We start from the raw sequence: 18,757 nt of genomic DNA, 5'->3' as shown, positions 1-18,757 counted from the left end.
TTTTTTATATATTATAAATTAATAAATATATAAGATATATAAATATATTTATAATATATAATATATTATTTATTATTTAAAATATAATATTTTATATATATTTCTATTTTTATTATATATTTATTTATAATATATACTATAAATATAAAAGCCAAAAAACCAACGAACCAAACCAATCAATCAATTAACTAGTCGACTTCAATTCAGTTTCGATTATCAGTTTTCCAGAAACCAATAGTAGTGATTCAGTTTAAAACACAGGCCCACAATTCAAGGGCTGTTTGGCATCATTGCTATTTCCTGGAGCAACAACACCACATCAACGCCACATCGAAAAAAACAATGCTCCAAGAAACAGACATTTGTTTGAAACCGTTTTTCCATAAAAAATGGTGCTCCAAGCCACGCATCGAAAATCGAGAAGCCATGGCTTAGAGCAATGCCAAATTTGGCATTTCCTAGAGTTGCACCTCGTTGCTACCAACAGGGCAATGATGTGCAACTGGATAATGGATACCAGTGCTGAAAACGTTTTCTGGAGCAATGGTTCCAAATAGAAAAAGTTGTTGCTCCAGGAAACGTCCTACTTGGCAGCAACGATTCAAACAAAAATAAAGGCACCATTTTCTCTCCAAGCCACACATCAGCATGCAACTGCAGCATCGATGCCAAACATATACTCGATTAACCGAACCACGAGCACCCCTAGTTAACGCCTCTGTTGTATATTTTTTTAAAAAACAAAATATATTTATTTGTTATGGATAAACCTTTTCCCAAAAAAAAAACATTTTTTACACAGTCTTCATTCCCTTTCTCTCTCTCCTCTCTGCCTGTTCGTAAAAATGTTCAAATAAAAACTCTCGGTTTTCTTTTTCTCTATGAATAACGAACAACCATCTTCAAAGTTTCTGTTTGCATGGCACTTGATGCGATCAAAAGCAGGAGCTTTAATGGTGAAACTGAAATTTGTAGGGACCAAAGTAGGGGTTTAGAGGTCATTGAAAAAAGAGGGGGAAAGGATCATCGGAGTTTTGTTGGAGTTCAAGGTATGAGACAGCAAGAGATAGGGAGAAGAGTGGCAGAAGTAATGGAACCGAGCAAAGATATACAAGAAAAACAGAGGGCTTAGAGAATGTTTGGCAAGTCTTATCTTAGGGAATGCTAGGCAAGTATTTTTAGGTAGATCTTTCAACAGCCTAGTAAAAAAGATGCACTGAGCTTTTGGGGTCTTGTCTTTAAAGACCAAGACTGTTTGGTTAATTGATTTGCAATTTCACATCATGGTCTACCTGGTTGTTAAAAACAGTTGGAAAGGCTATTTTCAGTGTAGAAAGAACAAAACCTCCATTTAAAACCTTCCAGTTTTTCGGCCTATTCAGTCTTTCCACACGCTTATCTTTGTGTCTTTTGGTCTATGACTATGCAATACCAAACGGGAAAAAACCATTTTTTTGGTCTTGGGAGCTTCCTGCAGACTGAAAGATGGGCCAAAAAACACGCCAAACACCCCCTTAGTAGAGACGAAACAAGAGTGGAGTTAGTTCTTAGTAGGAAATCAGATCGATGATAAAAAGTTTGTTTCCACTATGGCAAATGGGCAAATGGGCGACCATGTAAAAGTATAAATAGAAACATCTAATCTAAACCTCCCCGCTTTCAGAGCAGGGGCGGTCATGGGCCGATCACCCCTATTTCACAGGTTTTGTGAAGAATCTTTTTTTTTTCCATTAAATTCCTTCTACTTAATTCATTATAAGTAAACCATCGTTACATCATTACATATTCACATAATATGGACAAAATTAGTAAATGAAAAAAGTTTAAATTTTAAAATGAACCAGAATAATGGTATCCGCCTCCCTTAACTAATGTTTGGATTGGTTTTCAAAAGCTGGAGAACTCCCATACAATTTTGATCGGTTTGTTCTATCACCCAAAATAAATGTGAAAACTGGACCAGGGATTGCAACAGAAAAATCTCTTTTTACGGATTAAAATTAATCTACAGGTTTCTAGTTGTTTACAATAAACCAGTTCCTGTTTTCCAGGTTCAACCAGTACTGCACTCCGATTTTTAAACATTTCCCAAAATCCACAAATCATGTTACAAGTGAACTCTACAATCCCAGAACCACAACCAAATGCTTTAAATAAACTAGAATCAGCTTTTGAATGAACCGTATTGCAGAATGCTCTTTGAAGGTTCTTAAGTATGAAGAAACAAGTTGCAAGTGGGTAGGACAATCTTGACTTTATTCCTTTCTACCAAATGAGCTTTTATTTCCTAATAACAGCAATGGAACACGTAAAAGTTCATCATTTTTTTATCAAATAAAAGATCATTTAATCCAGGAAAAATACCAAAATTTTAAAAACTGAGAAGGTGAAGATATAATAAAGAAATGAGGCCGAAGACAATTTGTACAATATAATATAATCAGGTGCAGGTGGTTTATTTTATCCAAGACATCTTTGAAGGTGTCCGTTATGGCTGCATTTTTTGTTTATTACCTTTCATCATAATCAACAATGCAATGCCCCAAATGTCTGTTAGAAACTTGGTACACAGAATGTTATGGCACTGAAGTGTTCTATTTTTATTATAAAAAGTTTTGCTGCAATTAGGTTGTGATCACTCAAAGTCTGAGATGCTTATATATTACCTTATACATAAAGCAGCATCAATCAATTAGTTGTGCCCAAACTTCTCAATGATAAATTTACCTATCCAATTTAGAAATGAAATTATTTATTCTTTTCAACATAATGACATATCTTGCTGTTCAAGTAAAGGGTACATTGAATAGAACCTTATATATTATGGTAATAATTGATTCTCCCTATAAATTTATGTTATTGAGTATTAGTGGGTTAGTATATAAAATTTGAAGCAATAAAATAAGATTACGACACCTTCTGCATGCAACTAGTTTTTTATTAGCATACCTTTGATGATTCCATTGTAGAGATTATGAATTTACTATATATCCATCTAGATACTATAAAAATTCAAAATGAAGCTATTTCACTTCATCTAGCCTACCAAAAAGCTCTGTAAGAAATGAAGACACTTCAGTCTGTGTCAAACAGTCAATTGGAGTTCGTTGTCTCACAAATTGGTATTAGTTTTCATTATTCAAAGGATGACTTATGTATTGATGGAATAGAGCTTCTATCAAAGTAATTTTACTTTAAAGTAAGAGTGTCTTATTGAAGGTCAATGGTGAATTACATCATTGAAGTTTGTGGTTTGATCCTACATTAGAAATGTGCAATTACAAGGCCAGGTAATGTTTTTGAATGGGTTTTGCAAGTGCTCTCAGAAACCAAACTAGTGCAATCGATAGTTAATCTCCTGCTAGCATATTAGTTTTTTCTTTTTCTGTTCATACTCTATTTCATGCACTTTCCTAACCTTCAATTGAAAGGACAGGCCATACAAAGAAAGGAGAAAATATGGCCGATATTTTAGTCTAGGTTTATTATCAATCGTGATGAAATTTTCCAATGATAAAAACAAGATTCCTGCAAATTTGAGAGAAAAACTGAACTCTGAAAACCTGCTCACCTTTGATATTTCGCCTTTTCTTGTCCTGAAAACAAAAGGTTGTAGAAAGGAGTTTATTCATATTTGGAATAAAAGATCAGTAGACATCATGATGATGAATCTATCTTCTATGCCTGGTTCATTTGCTGGGTACATATGAAATTACAAACTAGATCATGCCTGCAAGTGCATCACTCACCAACTTCAAATCAATGCTATGTCTTAAATTCTAGTTACTTTCATTGTGTTGGATACATCTAATCCTGCAAAATTCAACCATCAAAATCAAAGAAAATGCAATGCCAAAGTTGGTACTTGGAATACCAAATACAAATGACAAAAATTATAATTGTCAGGTACAATTATGGAACAAACTGAGGGCTGGCTCGTTGGTGTGTTAGCTGGTTTGTTCCAGCGTTGACGCGGAATCAAATCCCGCAACCAGCACTTTGGGGAAAAAGGGGTCGGGAATTTTATTGATGGTGCATAGCACCGAATACCCAAAAAAATTGCCCATGCAAATCACATAATTTAGCCTAGCCCAATGAAAACACACACACACAACAAATGTAAAACTTATTATTGAAAGAAAAAACACTAAGAACTTAACATGCTGAGAGGCATACTGAGAGAAACATAAACTTTGAAATGCTAATGAGGCTTCTTCGAATCTATATTTGGATTCAAGGTTGCTTTAGATGATTATACCAGATATTGCAAAACATTCATCAGAAGCTCTAGAGAGAGAACTAGACGCTTGTCACTACTGCAGCAACCATATGTTTGTTGATTTCTGCCACCAATAGCCAGAAAATAAGAAATTACCATTAGAAACTACAACTAATACATCCATGCATTTGTTATGGATTTTAGAGCATGAATTAAAAGTTACAATAAGATGAGAAAATATGCACTTACAGAAGCTGTTAAAATTTCAGACTTTCTGCTCATCTTTAATATTCATGTTTTAGAAGACAGAAACTCAGCTACTTGTTCTTTAAATTCTAAGCCTGGAAATTGCCCAATATCATGGCCTTCAATAGGCTGAAATGCATCATGCAAACCAATGGCGAATTCATCTGGACGGGATCCACCACTTTGCAAGTAATCAGAAATCTGTTTTAGAAAATTACAGAAACTGGTAAGATTAATCTCTAGAGCAGTAGTGTGCAGGAATACAAGGCCTAGTCCAGGCATTGTTCACTGAACCATAACTTTTCAGGATAATGACTCTAATTATCAAATGATTGAACAAGCAGGAGTATTTCACCTACAATACATAGTTGGCATTCATAAATCATATATAATGAGTTACACGTTCAGTCAAGGATTAAAGTAGCGGTATCGGGTAACTCAGATATGGATACGGATACGAATACATTTTGGAAATGCATGGTATGGAAGAAAAACATGGAAACACATGGATACACTAGGAAAATGAATATAAATTCCATAAATATATTATTAACTTTAGGTTTAATGTCAAAATAGCTACAAATAATGTATAAATACATAAGATTGTATATTTTAAAGGAATATATGAAGAAATAAATTACAATTAATATAGCGAGATGCATAGATATCATACAATTTTATTGATATGCATCAATCAAGATTCCAAGACACATATTATATTGATTTTTACAAATTAATACAAGCACAAAGCCATTATTATCTTATTTTATATTAAATTTCAAGGCGCAAAACATATGCAACTATTATATTTCAATTATTATATCAATATTTTTCTATTTTACTAATAATTTTTAACATTAACAAAAAATGTCAACTAAAAATTAATTCTCAAAATTTTGGTAAACAATATTTTCATTTTTGTAAACAATAAATATGTTATCATAAAATGCAAATCAAAATATTAATTGATAATTTATAAAAATATATAATCCTAACTTCAAATATATCAAATCTATTTAAGTTTCAAAGATACATATTATATGAAAATTCAAAAACTTTAATTACAACAATAATTATTCATTATTAATATTTTATTTTATAAATTTCTAAAATAAAAAATTAATTTTTTAATATAAATATAGATCAGTGAATTTGATAGATTCAATTTATATTACATTTTTAAATATTTTATAAATAATATTTTTATTTTTGTAAATAATAAATACATGCTTATTTAATGCAAATTAAAATATTAATTAATAATTTATAAAAATTTTAAGATATATATCATGTGCAAATTTATAAATTTTAAGTATTAAAATAATTATTCTATTATTAATATTTTTAAATTTCTCTAAATTAAAAATCAATTTTTAATATAAATATGGATTTGGTAGATTATTTACTCCATTGGTTTATAAAATATTAATTTTAAATATTATTCTTTTCAATTTGTAATTGGATTTTATGTAGATATTACAAAATAAAAGTTAATTTATTTCATTGATTGACATGAAATAAAAGTTGGCTTGGTGGTTAAAGATGCATTACTCTTGGGCGCTAGGCGACTTGACCTCTTAGATTCAAATCACACAGAGTGTTTTTTATATTGAATGCGCTTGTTGTCAAACTAAGGTTCGATACGCTTCTGTATCAGTGCGTATTGGACTGTATCGGTCAATACTGCACAAGAAACACCGATACAATAGCATATTGGACAGATACGGACGACTAGAAGGACACACTTTCAATCGTAGCACATCCCGTGCCAGTATGATCCAATACCAATATGATATGCCCCATATCAGGCGTATCGCATCGATATTTTAATCCTTGAGTTCAATATATAATGTTTAGCAGAAAGGCAGATATTTCATGCTCATTATTAGACAATGTATGCACATTAAGACATCTCTATGTATGCATATAGGGGGCTGGCAGGACTGAACAGTGAGCATGGACATGGATTAGTGTATCGTTGCATTTAAATCCTATGTAAGGAAATATAAGTGCACTTACATGATTGGCAAGAGCCATGCCACTCAAAGCTGCAGCTTCTAAACTTGAACCTAGTAGCCAGTCACCGCATATTCCAGCCCGTCCTTGGGGATCAAAGACGCAAGGAATTCCTGGACTATTAGTTGGAAGAGCTGCACCCCTATACATTCCAGGACAAGAAAAATATCTCAATCATCAGTAACAATGACAAAAATCAATAGTATTGCTCAAGAGTAGTTTCTCACCATAACTGAACACGGGTATAGAAAGGTCTAGTGAGTGATCCCTTTGATAATCCTAGTGCAATCTCAACACCCTCAAGCATGCCTTCTATCACCTTCTCTGCTGTGGCATTTGGGATATTTTCCTGATAGAACAGAAACTTAAATAAGATCAACATCTAAAAGGAAAAAAAAACTAGCAATTTTATCTGCAAAATGATTTCCATAAACCTCCATTATATTAATGCATGCTTGTTGATACGGTCAAATGTGACATGCATGGGAATAAGAAACTTATGTCACTTACCAATGAAACAGTTATGTCAATTTCCCACATTACAACTAAGAAAACTGATTTGATTTTCCTCTCTTGTTGTCTTGTAGCCTTTTCTGTTTCAGGCCAGATAAGGCTGTAATTTGATCTTTTCTGATCACTAATAAAATTTCTTGTTATTGATCAGAACAAGAAATATTCATATTCACTATAAATTGTGTTTGTATTCACACCGATAAATAATGAGTTTATGACACAGGATCTTTTTAATCCAAACTGGAATTCTAAATGATGCAAAAACCTTTGCTTGTATGAGTAATAGATACATTAGCCCAAGCGTTTGGCTTTGGATACAATCTAGTTTAGCCATTCCACTACCAAAAACATTAGCCTAGGCATTTGGCCTTATGGCCTTGTCTTTTTGGATATTTTAACTTGTACACAAATTTTCTTGCTTGGGTCTGTATTCTGCATGACCAATCCATCTCAGTCAACCCACCATAATATTGTTACCTATTAGGTCTACCCCTAGGAACATTTGAACGCATATTTCTAAGTTTATCCTTCCTGGTTTCACCAATCATCCATCTCAACATTGTAATACATGTGTTATTTCTTAATTGCCTAGGATTCTAAACCATAAAGCATGACAAGTCTCATAGCAATCACATGGAAATTTTCCTTCAATTTAAAAATTAAAATGCATCATTGAAGGAAACTCCAAACACAAATCACCTCTTCCACCTTGCAGAACAAAGATTATTATAATAATAGCTTTAAGGCAACTCTCGATGATCAATCTAAGTTTGTTACAAGTTTCTAATCCGTCTTCATAAAAAGTTTCTATACACCCTGTTTCTGTCATTGTCCAGCCTGCTTTTCAACTTGAAATTCCTTAGAATCATCCATAGTTATGAATTTTCATTTACTCCCTTTTTTTTGATAAATAATTTCCATTTACTCCCTTTATTATCTCATTAATGAAAGCTATACCACTGTCAAACAACACACACAATGGGACCTTCTATTGTACATACCCAGTTGCTTAGCTTTAACCAGAGCATAAAAGAAACAAAAAAGTAATGGACTCAATTGTAATCCATGGTATGTATTGTAACTGGATACTCATCTCTCCAATAAATGTTCTCATTCCAGCCACCATCACCTCACACTATTTCCAGATCATGTCAATATTGAGAAACACCTTATACCCTCACCTTCTAAATAATCTCTAGGAAGTAGGGGCTGTATCATATGATTTCTTTACCTGACCACCCTGGAATGAAGTGAACTTAATGTTTCAATATTCCCATTTCATGACTCAAATTCCATTAACAGAGATTCCTAATGTTCAACACATACCCCAATACAAATTGTCACAACAACCAATAACCAAACAAACATACATACAAGGATACATGTATATAGAAAGAATCCAACCAAAAACGTACAAGTCGCAATAAAAAATAGCTAACCTGTGGAACTTTGTTTCGTTTTCCATAAGCAGCAGTGCTGAAGAAAGTCCAACAGTGAGGGCCACCACTCTGTGAAGGGAATAGTTTCCTTGTGTTGTTTGCCATCCATGAAACAGAATCAACCCCTTTTACAAAAGCTCCTTCAAAAGCAGTTGAAATTCTGCTATTAGGGGTAGGAAGAGGATCTTCGAATGCTGCAAGTAGGGCCCAGATGGAACTGAGTTCAAGCTTCTACAAACACAAATAAGACATGGTCAAGTAGGAAAACAAACTTAGAAAGGCTTGAAGATGCATAGAGATGATACATTAATATACATATAGCCTGTTTGGATGCCACATAAGTAAAATGAATTGATTGTAGCTTTTAAATTCCAGAGAACAAGTTTACCACCTAAAATAGATCCATTCCTAGTAGTTGGTGAAATATTGGGATCAGATCATTTCATATTTTATTAAAAAGATGAAATCATTTCCAACTTTTCTTAATGGCCAGGATGAATCCATTTCAGGTTATGAAGATCAGGACATTGTTGTTAAAACTGGATCAGGCATCAAACCAGAAAGCTCTTCACTGGTTATACCAGTGGTTAAATAGTTCAGCCCATAAAAACCACCTGTAACAGGAAACATGAAAGCTCTCTAGGGAACTGATTCATTGGTTTATCTATACAATATGGTTCAGGTTTGACAACAAGAGTGTTTAACTGATTAAAAACAACACATAAATTTAAGGGCTAAACAAAACCAAAGCGAAATGATTTTATTTGAGGCAACCAAGCAAGTTTTTATAATTTGCATCAAGTTTGAACAATTTGCATGAACACCTTCATTTGTCTTGCTATAAGTGGTAACCCCGATGAAGCAAGCAAGCGGTTTGCGCATTTTCCTGTTTATGAGAAAGAAAACAAGGGGAAAAAAGATCGGTATCTTATACAACCACATATCCTCAGAGAAATCTAAGTAGGATCAGAAAGTCAAACAGGTGCCTAGTTATCAGATATGTGATAATGGCATAACTTAGGGTTAAAAGGAAATCTGCACATTATAAAGAAAAGGATTAATGTCATTACTTTAAATTTCTGATTTAGTAAAAGCCAGAAATAATGTTTGTATTACACCTATTAGTTTTAGGACTCAAATGTTGAACGAGTACAGATGATGCCATGAGTCATATAGTACATATGGATGGTAGCCTAACATTAACTTACCTTTATGTGTACTTAAGATTTAAATTTAATTGAGACATATACTTAAATTAATGAAACAAAATAATGATTGAATGAGATAGACAAAAAGAGTCATGTCAGCAACAAGTTAACAACCATAGTACCATACCATAAGATAAGGTATACCAATTAAAAATGCATATTCTAAAGTAGAAACTCATGCTAGCACCTAGCACTTAGTAGTTGCTACTCCACAAAACGAGTGGCAAATGTACTGCCAACTATCAAGACAATTTTTACATAGTTGTGCAACAAATGAAGAATCCATCCCGAAAAAGGTAAATAGGTTCTAAGCATTGTAAGAAAACAAAGTCAATTTTACGCACATGAAGTTAACCAGAAAGCAGACAAATCAAACGGTATGGTAGAAGCCAAAAACTGATCTATGTAGTTTTCTTTTTTTTTTTTTTTCCGGTTTTGCTTATCAGTAACAATTATTAAAGAATTACTACTAGTTACTACTAGGGGTGGCAAATGGGTGGGTTGGGTAAGGGTTGAATACCAACCCACCCATCTTGACCCACCAACCCACCATGCCCCATCATCAATGCTTGTTAAAGGGTCATAACCCACCCTAACCCTGACCCACCCATATTGACCCACTTGACCCATTCATATGACCCTTGCCCACCCTCACCATACTAACCCACCTACCATCACATATAAATACATAAACGGGTTGGGTCGACCCGTATGCCCTAAACAACAATTTTTGAGAGAATCAACTCTCCCGAGATTGTCAAGTGGTATAAACGGGTAGGATCGACCCATGTACCCAAAAATAACATTTTTGATGAAACACCTCTAAGTGCCACATGGTAGAAACGGGTCGTGTTCGCCCATAATACCGAAAAATAACAACTTTTTGAGAGAAACAACTCTCCTGAGATTGCCACGTGGTATAAACGGGTCAGGTTGACCCGTATAGTCGAAATAACAGAAAATACCAGAAAATGCATAAATTAATCAGAAAAAAATGCAGAAAATTCACAAAAAATGTAGAAAATTGAATAAAATAGCAGAAAATAATAGAAAATTGCAGAGAATGTAGAAAATTGCAGAAAATAGCAGAAAAATAATAGAAAATTTGCAAAAAGATGTAGAATATGCAGAAAATAGTAAAATTTGAAGAAAATACCAGAAGATAGCAGAAAATTTCGGAAAATAGCAAAACATAGCAGAAAATTGCAAAAAATAACAGATAATTGTAGAAAATAGCAGAAAATTGTAGAAAAATATCAGAAATTACAGAAAATATCAGGAAATAACAGAGAATGCAGAAAATTTCAGAAATTACAGAAAATTACAGAAAGTAGCAGAAAATACAGAAAAAACCAAAAATTGCAGAAAATGCAGAAAAATACCAAAAATTTGCAGAAAATGCAAGAAAAATGCAGAAAATTCCAAGAAATTGCAGAAAATACCAGAAAAATTCCAAGAAATTAATATTTAGAAACAGAACTCACAGTGGGTTGAATAGAGCAGCGGATTTGAGGCTATAAATTATAATAATACAACTTTATGAGCTTGGACTTGTGCAACATAGCAGAAGATGTGACCTCCATTGCTCCAATTTAATTAGCAATCAGTCAATGCCGTGGACCTTAATTTAAATTTACAGAACTGATGTGGGGTTCAGTGCTGGATATTAGATAAGATTGTCATAAAACAGTGACATTTTTAATGGGCATGGGCGCACGACAGCCTTAGAATCTAAGTTCAGACAAGTCATCGTCAAGCTTAAACAAAATAAAAGAAATGAAGTTATCAGGAATGGACGTTCACATCAACCCAGCTTAATTAGAACCATCACCTCTAGACAAGATATAAGGAGAAGACAAGCAGCCATTAGATATTTGATAAAAGAACAAATTGAAGACATACTTGCTGGGCCGATTTGCATTAGACTATACTATAAATCTGCGGTGTTTAATAAATGAAACTCCATTACAAGCACCAAGTTAAGGGGGACATTCATTGATCCAGTCCGGCAGCCTTGTAGTCGTTTCGTTCTTTTCTTTGTTTTATCTTTTTCTTCCAACAGTCGTCCAACACAGAGAGATCCCCATGAGCCCATGACTCAACTGGCCATGAATCATCCCACCTAACCAATGGGGATCTTTCTGTGCCCACTGGAGAGTAAATATAAGTTTTGGGCACTTTTGGCGTAAAATATATGCAACAGGGACAAGTTTCAGACATGTTTCATGTTCAACTTTTTGATTGAACAACATGACTGGGAGGCAGATAATCAATGAAGGCTGAGCAATGTCAAAAGATTTACCTATCCAAAACTCTTATGTACACACGACTTGAGATTTGAGAACTCTGAGAAACAATGGCATTGAAGCTAAGAGGACTATGAGAAACAATGGGCTTTTTCCCTCTTTGGGTGTAGATGGAACCCTCCATCAGATCTGCAGTGCCTTTTTTCCCCTTCTGTCTTCAAGTGGAGTAGGAAAAGGGGAAAGACTATGTGGAAAGGTTTGAGGGCTGCAGTATGTTGGACAATATGGGAAGAAAGAAACTTCAGGATATTCTCAGCGGCTGAGAGAGGGGTGGAAGAACTAAAGGCTATCATTCATTTTAGGGCTGTACAGTGGCTGAAATCCATGGAATTATTCACAGGTTACACAGTGGATGACATGTTGAGGAAGTGGGGTGAAATAGCAAAGTGCACACAGACCAAGTCAGTAATGAGTGTGTCTTGAACACCTCCACCTGCTGGGTTCATGAAATTAAATTTTGATGGGAGTAGTAGGGGTGTCTTTAGGGATGAGAATGGGGTCATTTTTGCCTTGTTCTCAGGCCCAATTGGAGTGGGTGACACCCTTAGAGCTGAGATCTTTGCAATTATGGAAGGAATCCAGAAAGCCAAGGAGATTAACATCAGAAAACTCTTAATTGAAGGGGATTCAGAGGTGGTGATAGGGTGGCTGAATGCAGACAGCAATGGTTTATGGAGGTACAGTAATCAGAGGAGGAAATTTGAGTGGTTGGTGCGGGAGATGGAAGTTAAAATGTGCTGGGTCAAAAGATCAGCCAATTCTCTAGCTGATGGTTTAGCTAAACAAGGGGCAGAAAGGGATTCAATGTTTTGGGCTAAGTTGTAATTTTTTGTCTCTACCTATTCTTTTGTTTTCTTGATTGTACTTGGAAGATAAGTGTGTTTGTCTTCCTTATGTAACCTCTTTGGTGAATTAATGAAATTGTTGTTGATCAAAAAAAAAAAAAAGCTAAGAGGACAAACTTGTTTCAATGGCAGAGAGGACAATCTTGCTTCAATAGTGGAGAACTTGCTTCAATGGCGGAACAAAGAACTGCAAATGGATTGAAACCCGAACACCTTTCGACCTTGCACTTGATCTAAAGACTAGTGGAACAAAGAGCAAAGATCTGAAACTTAAATAATGGATTAATCTTCAATGGTGGAAGTTCGTTCGGCTGAGAACTGAGAAAAACCCAGAGATCTTTGTTCGACAATTCAACTCTTGTAGCAACTCTCTCTCGACCCTCTCCTCTTACGGTCTTACCCTCTCTTGACCCTCTCCTTACCCAAGTGACCCTAACCCTTTTTGACCCAATGGGTACCCTCGACCCAACCCACCCTGACCCTCTTTTCCTTGACCCTAATGGGTCACTTGACCCATATAACCCACTGTTGAAATGGGTGGGTAAGGGTGGGTTTTGAAGCAGGTGGGTTGGGTGGGTCAAAAGGGTCGGGGTCAACATTGCCACCCCTACTACTACTACTACTACTATAGTAAAAGTAATGACACCTATGGTCCAAAAGATTGAACTATAGGGAATGAGTACCATTGAGGCATGCTGTTATAACAATGTGCAATATAACAACCACATGATCAAACTGCAAGTACCATTATTAATTGTAGTAAAAATTGAGTACCCACATGGTCCAGATCAAACTTTACGGAAAGCATACCACTAAAGCATGTAGTTACCATTGTGTGCAATAACAATTGCATCAAACTGCCCACGAGGTTTCCCATTCTCACTTAAGTGCCACATCCCATTAACCGGCTCAAGTTTACTTATCCAGCAAGGCCTCACCATGTTAACCATAGAAGTCTGCACCAAGTGTCCAAGTTATGGTTAGAAATGGTGAAGATGTCACAAAAGGTAAAAACACCCAATACAAGAAACAAGGAAAGAGTAAGAAAGTTATAAGGAGGCACAATAAGTTATTTGAGAAAAATCTGATTTACTAGTTTGCTGCTAACAAAGAAGGCTATAGTGCATAACAAGACATTTCCTAGGGAATTATAATCAATAAGGTGGTAATGAAGAAATAGGAGTTCAAATTTGGACACATGAGTTGAAGAACTTCAACTACATCAGGGCTGGGGCTCAGACTATGAAAAAAGATTAACCCATGACATGCCCACCCAAGCTACACTCCTACAAAGAAAAGGGCAATGCTAAGTTGTCATATAAAACTAGTAAGTGTGCACATGCTTTGCACGTGACATTTTTGATGATGATGATATTAAATAATATGTTTCCAAAATTTTCTATAATGTTGGCAAAAAAAATTCTATAATGTTTTCATATTTCTATGTCTATAAAAATTATTCTATTTATCACACTTATTTTTGTTTAGCATGTTGAATATACGATATTAGAGAAGGGCCCAAATGTTTTCTACAATTTTTTGTATTTTTTATACTTTTGTGTGTTTTCACTTTTATTAATTTTTATTATTATTTAATTGTCAAAGCAACGATTTACACATTTGACCCAAAAGGTTGAATTGTTGACTCGCCACCAAACAGGAAAACAACTCCATTTTGGGTAGATTTTAAATTTGTATTTTATTTCTATATCAATAAAAACAATTATTCTTTGTCACACCTATTTTTTTAATATGGTCATTTAATATAAGATTCAATGAAAGAATGGGAGTTAATATCGTAAATATAAGACTTAATGAAAGGGAATTGAATGAGGAGAAATGTAGTAGTTCAAATTACATTTTATGCCCTCACAATTAGAGACCAAATTCAAAAATATGGGTATTCTAGTCAAGAATAGGATTCAATGAATTCAATGAGTTAATAAACTTAAATATAAGACTTAATGAGAGGGTTTTGAATGAAGAGAAAAGTGGTTGTTCAAATTACATTTCTGTCCTTACAATGAAAGAGGAAACAAATTCAAAAAATGGGGTATTTTAGTCAAACAAAAGTTCCACATTCTCATTCACACTTTTAATAGTAGTATAGATAGTTATCTGCTCCAATCAAAACAAACTCCAAATAGCATTATTGCATTAAATCGGGATTTTACACCATGTCCTCCCCCCAACCCAGGTGCAGGCGGGATTCAATCCCGAGTCTCCGCTACGACCAATAGGAGACCTTACCAACCAGCTGGTTGGCACCTTGCTTTCATAAGGAACATTTTGCAGTGAGGGAAAATATTTATCTAAACGTCAAAATCAGCTATACTTATTGTATCAAAGTCATTCAAAGTTTATATCTATGCGGCAGCAAACATCCATCACAGCCATTGTGCCTTGGCCTTGCCCTTATCAACTTAACATACTTCAAATAATCATACTATTATCAGCAATAAAGGACAACACAGAAGAAAGTTGAAGCCAAAGTAGCCAATAAATTATGTTAAGGTGTTGGATATGGAATTTACACTTAAAAGTTGCAGTATCTGAGACAATATAGCACCCTTGTAGGTATCACATATCATAGCCAACAAATGTCACCCCACCTCATTCTTGGCATGGCTCCTTATCAAACTTTTTTTTTTTTAAGTGAAAAATGATTTTATTAATAAGAAAGGGAGTGTACATTCACCCAAAGAGGAAGCACAAGATGTTACATCCCCTTAGAGGTGAGAGCATAAAACAAACTTAACATAATACAATCAAGTGGCAGAAAATAACTCAACCCTTGAGACCCCTTGTTTTGCCAAAGAATCTGCCATGGCATTTGCTGATCTGCTGACCCACTGATAGATGACTGACATATTCCTTGTAAGCCAATTAACTTTCTTAAGAAGATCCATGTAGCCCCATAGAACTGTTTCTGGACTCAACAACCAACCTACTACCACCTTAGAATCTCCCTCAACTATCAGATTTTCCACTCCTAGTTGGTTTGCAGCATGTATTCCTTGCACCGCAACCAGTATCTCAGCCCTTGTTTAATCTCCAACTCCCACTAGTCCCAAGAATAGGGATAGGATGTTTCTACCCTTACCTCTTAAGATCCCTCCTATGCCCAAAGGCCCTGGATTGCCTAGACTGCTGCCATCAAAGTTCGGCTTTACCACACCCTCTGTAGGAGGTTTCCACTCTATCTGTAATTTATTCTTTTTTGGGGCTGTGAAGACCACCTCTGCCCAACTTTTCCCAAGATCATCAAAAGAATAACCTCTTAACAGATCTAAAGTTTTTAGCCAATGAATTGTTCGTCATAATGCACTTTGCTTCATCAATGCTTTTTTCCTTTTCTTGAATATTCTAAAATTCCTTTCCTCCCAAATAGTCCACAAAATGGCTGCTCTGATACACTTCCACATTACTTTCCCTCTCTTAGTTGGCTGCCCAAAAGTAGATAAATCAAAAAGCAAGTTTACTTCAAATGGCAAGGTCCACCTGCAACCAAACAACATAAATGCCCAATTCCAAATGTTAGCAGCAAAGTGGTGGTGATCCTTGTTATGCATTTTACACAGAACACACCAGTTTGGGGATATACAAAGGAAAGGTCTCTTGCTTTGCAGGTTATCCCATAGTATTGATCTTATCGTAAAAAGCTTCCCAACAGAAAACAGCTACTTTAAGGGGAATGGACCTTGACCAGATTTCTTTGACAGGGAACTCCAAAGAGAGAGGGGCAGAACAAAGGGACTCGAGATAAGAAGCACAAGTAAAGGAGCCATTAAGAGTTAGGGTCCCAATTCTTCTATCGAGTTTAGAGAGGTCCAAACAAATAGAGTCCAAAAGAAGCAAGAGATCAGACAAACCTCTACGAAACCCAAAATTCCAATTCAAAGACAAGGGGAGAACGGGGGGGGGGGGGGGGGGGGGAAGAAATCTTGAAATAGGCTCCTTTTTAAAGAGGGAGATAGTGCAAAGGGAGTGAAAGCAATCTTTTAGAGGTTGAGAGCCCACCCAAATACCTTCCCAGAAAAGAACAGAATTACCAGAGCAAACGTCATATCTTACATACCTAAGGAAATTAGGGAGGGTGCCTTAAATAGCCTTCCAAGGGGTTGTAAGTGAAGCCCATCAAAATACTCCCACATCCCAACCAGTCTCAAAACAACCATGAATGCTAGCCACCACCCCATGCCATAACCTCTCTTTCCAAGGGCCACCTCCAAAGCCACTTACCTAGAAGAGCTTCGTCCTTCCTAGCTATCTATCCTAGCCCTATCCCCCCTTCTTTTTTGATTCAGCTCACTACTTCCCAGCTGACCAAATGATCCTTTTTTCCTTCCCCTGGCTCCCATAGGAAGTCCCTCATCAATTTTTCAATCCTCTTTGCTTCCCTGTTAGGTACCCTAAAGACTGACAGAAAATAAATTGGCAAATTAGCCAATGTAGCTTTTATTAAGGTCACTCTACCCCCTAAAGAAGTGTAGTTCCTCCTCCAAGTCGCCAATCTTTTTTCAAACTTTTCCACCGCAGGGTTCCAAAATAGACTTTCCTTTGGGTTGGCACCAAGGGGAAGTCCTAAATAGGTCAAAGGCCACTCAGAATAAGAGCAATCTAAGCAAGCGGGGATAGATTCCAAAACCCCTTCATCCAAGTTCAATCCAACCATGCAACTCTTTTCAAAATTGATTTTCAAATTAGAGGCATTCTCAAAGAGAATAATTAGATTCTTTAAGCTTCTCACTTCCACCAAATCACAACCCTCACAAAAGATGATAATGTTGTCTGCAAACTAAAGGTGGGTTACCAGAATTCTATCTCTACATATTCTCCAACCTCTCAATAACCCAGCCCTATCTGCATCTGATAAAAGTCTACTAAAAGCATCAACAACCAAAGTGAATAAGAAGGGGGATAGTGGATCACCTTGTCTTAGGCCCTTACAGGCTGGGGAAAAATCATTAACTACCCCATTGACTAGAATAGAAAAATGACAAGAGGAAAGGCATCCCTTGATCCATTTACACCATTTATTCCCAAACTTGCAATCAAGGTTCAAAGTTTCGATACGATACAAGTTTCGGTCGTATTGTATCGGTACTTAGAAGCAGAAGGAACTTTATTTCTTTTTGTTTTTTTTTTTTTCACATTTTGGTTTTTTGGAAAGCTTTTAACATGCTTTTTATTATTAAAGAAATATTGGGGGTCCGAAACACCTGGAAACAAGCGTTTCGAACCGTATCTTTTTCAAAAGAGACGATACGATACGCCCCGTATCAAGCGTATCGTATCGATACTTTGAACCATGCCTGCACTTCATGAGCACCTCTAACAAGAAGCTCCAGTCCACTAGATCATAGGCCTTTTCAAATTTACAAACAAAGCCTTGATTACCTAATCTCCGCATCTCCTCCATGCATTCATTTGTTGTTAAAATTTGATCAATTATTTGTCTCCCCTCAACAAAAGTACCTTGAGCTTGACTGATGATTGAGGGGAGCACCTTTTTTATCCTCAATGACAAGACCTTGGCCAGAATTTTGTAAATGCTAGTAACCAAACTGATAGGTCTAAAGTCTTTTGGATGAATGACCTCTTTCTTCTTTGGAATCAGGGCTAGAAAAGTAGCATTAACTCCTTAGCTTATTATTGAGCTTTCCTCAAACTCTCTAAAGACCTCGAGCAAATCTTCCTCAATGACATTCCCACAATCTTGAAAGAAAGCCTCTTGACAGTGTAGCCGGCCAGAGATAGGTGGAAGAGGACAGAAGAGAAAAAAAGAGAAGAGAGGAGAGAAGAGAGAAGGTTTGCAATGTAACAATACTAGCGGTGCCAGTGTTTATTTTACTATATATAGGGCGACAGAAATAACAAGGGAAAAGACCCTTGTGCCCTTGAGTACAATAACAGACATAACAGAAACAAAAAAAACGAAATAAAAAATACTTTAATTAGACAA

General features: G+C 35.6%; 1 protein-coding gene across 11 annotated transcripts in view; it reads right to left on the bottom strand.

The window, feature by feature from the left end:
• Nucleotides 1-1,966: 1,966 nt before the first annotated feature.
• The window catches only part of LOC148878975 (FAD/NAD(P)-binding oxidoreductase family protein), a 64,875-nt gene continuing 48,084 nt past the window's right edge, over nt 1,967-18,757 (bottom strand). Inside the window, exons 3-12 of one of the 11 annotated variants that reach the window (XR_016104075.1) lie at nt 13,622-13,748; nt 9,258-9,319; nt 8,434-8,664; nt 6,709-6,830; nt 6,485-6,623; nt 4,469-4,666; nt 4,259-4,343; nt 3,750-3,813; nt 3,572-3,596; nt 1,967-2,287 (exon numbers count right to left, since the gene is read on the bottom strand). Coding sequence is in view for 1 of the 11 variants with exons in the window: in XM_088960326.1 (XP_088816452.1) it covers nt 4,511-4,666; nt 6,485-6,623; nt 6,709-6,830; nt 8,434-8,664; nt 9,258-9,319; nt 13,622-13,748 (837 nt within the window). In the remaining 10 variants the exon portion in view is untranslated. Of the gene's footprint in view, nt 2,288-3,571; nt 3,814-4,257; nt 4,344-4,468; nt 4,667-6,484; nt 6,624-6,708; nt 6,831-8,433; nt 8,665-9,257; nt 9,320-13,621; nt 13,749-18,757 lie in introns of those variants that run through there. The other 10 variants (XR_016104076.1, XR_016104073.1, XR_016104074.1 and 7 more) reach the window with 10 other exon arrangements.

The sequence above is a fragment of the Nelumbo lutea genome, chromosome 1 (assembly GCF_056320005.1).
Source record: "Nelumbo lutea isolate HS-2025 chromosome 1, American lotus-T2T, whole genome shotgun sequence".
Classification (NCBI taxonomy): domain Eukaryota; kingdom Viridiplantae; phylum Streptophyta; class Magnoliopsida; order Proteales; family Nelumbonaceae; genus Nelumbo; species Nelumbo lutea.
This window is presented reverse-complemented; position numbering and strand designations above follow the sequence as displayed.